This window comes from Alosa alosa, chromosome 14 (genome assembly GCF_017589495.1).
Source record: "Alosa alosa isolate M-15738 ecotype Scorff River chromosome 14, AALO_Geno_1.1, whole genome shotgun sequence".
NCBI lineage: Eukaryota > Metazoa > Chordata > Actinopteri > Clupeiformes > Clupeidae > Alosa > Alosa alosa.
In genome coordinates this window covers 5,152,826-5,157,825 of record NC_063202.1, presented here as the reverse complement: position 1 = coordinate 5,157,825, position 5,000 = coordinate 5,152,826, and the positions used below count along the sequence as shown (strand labels likewise).

At 39.5% G+C, this 5,000-nt stretch overlaps 1 protein-coding gene across 1 annotated transcript in view; it reads left to right on the top strand.

Moving 5' to 3' along the window:
• Positions 1 to 4,277, top strand: part of LOC125307290 (multiple epidermal growth factor-like domains protein 11) — a 128,518-nt gene extending 124,241 nt beyond the window's left edge. The window contains exons 22-24 of the mRNA XM_048263186.1: positions 483 to 539; positions 2,612 to 2,830; positions 3,045 to 4,277. Of these exons, the coding sequence (XP_048119143.1) occupies positions 483 to 539; positions 2,612 to 2,830; positions 3,045 to 3,208 (440 nt within the window). The 3' untranslated portion in view covers positions 3,209 to 4,277. The remainder of the gene's footprint in view (positions 1 to 482; positions 540 to 2,611; positions 2,831 to 3,044) is intronic.
• The last annotated feature ends 723 nt before the right edge of the window (positions 4,278 to 5,000 follow it).

Below are 5,000 nucleotides of genomic sequence, written 5' to 3'. Positions count from 1 at the left end.
GCTGACACCAGACATAATTTCACTGCATTTCTTACTTCCAGTAACTATATGCATGTGACAATAAACTTCCTTGTATCCTTGTATCCTTGTAACCACACCGTGCAAACACAGCACTTTCTCCCTGGCACTGAGCAGTAATATACTATTGAGAGTGAAGATCTGAGAAGTATTGAAAATCTGTAAGTCTCACAGATAAAACATGAGACTTGAGGTGTGTGTAGCTGATAACATCCACAACATTATTAACACTCACCTCACACACACACATATAACACACACACACATACACACACAAATATAACACACACACATACATACATACACACACACATAACCCTTGTCATCAGAACAGGATGCCTTCCTTTAGATTGAGACATGATAACCCCCCCACACACACACACACACACACACACACGTTGTGATGAAGTACTTGTCTTGGTGTAAGCTTAGCTGACCATTCGTTGTGTCTGTCTTCCCTGTAGGAGTGTACTACGTGGACCGGCGGTACAGCTCTTTCTTTGTAGAACAGTATTACAGAGGTAGAGTACAGCTCTGCTCCTGAACTGCAGCGCCCTCTCTAGCCCTCCCACCTGTGCACTGTTACCCACCTCTCACTATCCTGCAAGTCTAACCCTCACTAATGCGCTCACTAACAACCATGTGCTCTGCACCAAAGTGAAAGACTGAGAAAAGAAGAAAGTGTGTAAATATTTTTTTAACCAACAACATTGGCGGAGATCTTATACGTGTGGTCCTGAAAATTACGTTTGATTCTACAGTGAATCTTGGTTAGCTTTCATAAGTCAGACGGGTAGGTAGGGTAGATATGACTCAGCTTTGTCAGAGTTAAAGTAGTCAAGGTAACCAAAACAAAATGTTCAAAGACATATTCATGGCCAGTCATTTTTTTTTACTCAGCACCACCACCATGTTATTCTAAAACATTTAACACATATTACTAATTGAACAATCGTAAGGCTTTCTAACTCAAAATATATTATTTAAAGCGTACAAAGATATGTCTATTAATAATATATGTTATTAGATATTAGAAAGTCAATTCTGTAATTCTTGTGTGTGTGTGTGTGTGTGTGTGTGTGTGTGTATGGCCCTGAAGAGGGTTGAGCCTAGGAATGAGGAAATATGTCTGCCAAGGCAGAGATCTCTGTCCACTTTAATACTTTTTTTGTACAGCACCTTTACTGTATAAGCCTATTGCATTGAATCTTTGAAGGATTCAATTTGTTATTAATATACCAAAATAATATAATTCATATGATATAATCTTATTATGACTTCAGCAGGTAGACATTGACTGTGTTCCAATTCGCATACCTCTGTACTTACAATACCACTTGTGCATTAATATCAGGAATTGGAACACAGCCAGTATTAGAGGGTACATGCTGAGTTGCCTGACATTGCCAGATATATCATCAATTAATACATGTTTCAATACAAGCCTTCTTTATGCATCAATCTGATTAAAAATAAAAATAATAATTAATATAATATACAGTAGTCCAGTTACCTCCACCAATGAGGTTATGTTTTCACCCACGTCTACTTGTTTGTTTGCTGGTTTGTTTATTTGTTTTACCCTGAAACTCCTGGCAGGATGTTGATAAAACTTGGAAAGTTGAAACATGGGTCAAGAGCCCATTACATTTTGGCGTGCTTCTGACTCACACAGTTTTACTTTAGCGAATGTTGCCAGATGCAGCATTCATGGGGCACCTGTACAAACTACTGTAGGTTTCCCTCTTTTTCAAAAATGTACTGGTTTATGATATTGTACTTTTCTAGCAAGTGTCATGATAATCAGGCCAGTATTTTTGTGTGTGTGTGTGTGTGTGTGTGTGTGTGTGTGTGTGTGTGTGTGTTATACTGCTAACAAACCAAACTACAAACAAGCAATGAAAAAGCAAACAAACAAATAAATGATGTTATTTTCCTTAATATTTTCCAGTTTATGTCTGTAAAATGTGTTGTAAATCGTCTGCCCTGATGTTATGATGCTTGTCAATTCTCTTATCAATTATGTGTGTGTATCTCTCCACAGGTGTGGCCCCTTGTGTCATCCTGTCTGTTCCTTTGCCATTTGTGTGTGTGTGTAAGTGTGTGTGTGTCTGTGTGTGTGTGTGTGTGTGTGTGTATTGACGGGTCTCTTGCACTCTGGTTTCCCCTGCTCTCTCCTGCTTGTTGGTCTCTAAACTTTTACTAACAGACTCAAATGTCATGTTTTTCCATCATGTGCTTGATGGAAAAATCTGTACTCAGAACATGAGTATGGATATGCTGACTGTTTAATCTATCATGCAGTATTTCTGTATATTCATGTGTGTGTGTGTGTGTGTGTGTGTGTGTGTGTGTGTGTGTGTGTGTGTGTGTGTGTGTGTGTGTGTGTGTGTGTGTGTGGCGTGCGTGTGTGTGTGTGTGTGTGAGAGAGAGAGAGAATGAGAGAGAGATTCAGAAGTCTGAGCAGTCTATACATAAATCATAAAACAGTGATTTTAGCAGAAAGGTGAATACCTATACATGACTAATGAAGATAAAACATATAGAATCTTGTTCTCGGCATCTAATTTCTATTTAATTTTTTCTTTGATAGATTATATGAAGAGCTCGGTGTCGAGCACGTGTTCCCTCAGCAGTGAGAGTCCATACGCCACCATCTCAGAGCCGCCATGCAAACACTCGGAGAGCAGCTATGTGGAGATGAAGTCGCCCGCCCATCACCAGCAGCCATGCTGTGCAAACATGGCCGCCGCCGCCGCTGCTGCTGCCGCTGCTGCAACCATCACCACCAACAGAAACGTCTACGATGTCGGTCAGTTCAAATCAAATACTGACAACTTTTGCTTTGTTTTGTTTTACCCCTGTTCCCTGGACAGCATGTTGGGACTTTCTCCTCCAACACTAGCTTGTAATACTCGTCTCCTGTGTGCCCAAATGTGCATCAAAAAGAATATCAAATGTAGCTGCTACTGTATATCTGGCACCCTTCAGCTCATTTGTCTTCTCTTCTCTTCTCTTTCTGTCAGAGCCCACTGTGAGCATCTTGCCCTCATCTGGAGGTATCAGCTCGGGAATTTTCCAGAATCCGTACGATCTCCCTCGGAACAGCCACATCCTGGGTCACTACGACCTGCTGCCCATGCGCTCCAGCCCCCCCACCCATGGAAGTCCCTCCAGCTCCTTGCTATAGAGAATAGTGGCGTCTGAGTCACAAAGAGTTTACTGGTCTTCTTCAGCATCCAGGAGTGGGCAATGGTTTCCGGCCAGACTACTTTTTCCTTTTGAGTTTTTTCTTTCTCTAAGCACGCTGAACCTTGAGGAGTAAATGTAAGACCCATTCTTTGAAGAAGAACATTCAAATCATTGTGAACAGCTGTTTTATGACCGGAGCAATGATGATGATGATGAGTGTGACATCTGAATTCATCGATACTCAAGGGAATAGCAGACTTGTATATTTTGTGAATTAATGAAGTTCAACAAGGAGCAGGTTTTGTACTAAATAATAAGTTGACATTTTTTGCAGTTGAAATGAGTGAATATTATAAATGTGTAGAACATGGTGTCATGACGAGCTTCAGTGAAATATCCTAGAAACTCTGAATTAAAGAAAATGGGAATGTATCTCTATATTCCTGTGCCATATTTCGAAGTCAAGACACTTCTTACTCCCTTCACTGTTGTGTCTATAAGATTGACATTTTGTAGGTTTAAATGAATTTCTGTTTACACTTAAAAGATCCCTTTGGATCCAGGACTTATTTTTCTTTGCTTGTTTGTCCTGCTTTTTATATGTTTTCTTTAAAATTGTAAATTATTTGAAATGTCTAGTCCAGTAACCAAAGTTTGTTATAGACAATTAGTAAGCATGTTGAATTATTTATGAATATTGTGGCTGTTGTGGCTGTTAAAAAAAAATCATGTCTAGAGTACAGTATGCCCACTCATCATAATGCCCCCTATGTATAAGGTCAGCTGCTGTGATTTTATATGACTATATGACAGCCAAAGTTATATTTTACTAAAACATCGTCTTAGGGATATGCAGCGGCTTTGACCTTCTCTGCCTTTAACCCCTTCACTACCATGAAACAGACTGGGGGACTTTTTTTTACTTTTCAAACCTCTTTCTCTTGAAGAGTTGGTGCATGCTAGACTGATTTGAGGATCAATACTGTGTATTCCCATCTGTAAAACACTGTGCAATACCTACCTGTGATGTGAACACAAAACATATGTAAATTATTTATGCACTTGAAGTGGTGGACAATAATCTTTTGCATGAGCTATGCCAAACATGTACATACTGTAGTGATATTTGACATCACGGGGGACAATAAGTGTGACACAAGTTATGAATAATAACTTGACCACAAACAAAAGTTATAGTCTTTGAAGATTGTCCTTGAAGGTTTGGTGTGTATTCATAAATCACGACAGCTGAATTGAATATCCCAGCTGAGCTCTAAATCTTTTTCACCATGTGCATGAGCCAGACACGTTCCCACTTGGTTACCTTTGGAAGGTAAACGGGAAGTGGGTGTTGTGATCTTATTTTCCAGGTCCCGATTGTTGACAAAGAGTGCACTTTAGCGAATGAAATTGGAAGAGACAAAACATAGGCTATTCGTGTCAGTAGAAGTCAGGTGAATTTTGTTGCTTGATCACTTTTCAGAACCAGAAAAATGCTAAAAATGTCTAATAGTTTTATTCAATTACCCAAGTACCCTGCAGACACCACATTGCTGAGACATCTACAGGGGTACATTAAGGTGGTCGCTGACAAAAAAAGCAAAAACATTTTTAGCTACTTATAAAATATGCAACTTTATAAAATGTCTTTATCATGCAAGTTATTGATTTACAGCTTTGCTGTGTGCATTAAAAATCCCAGTTATTCCATTGTTCCCATTACCATTTTACAGTGTGGGGTTCTCTAACCAGGCCACGCTTCCAGAATCCAGCAACCACAGCTGGAACCA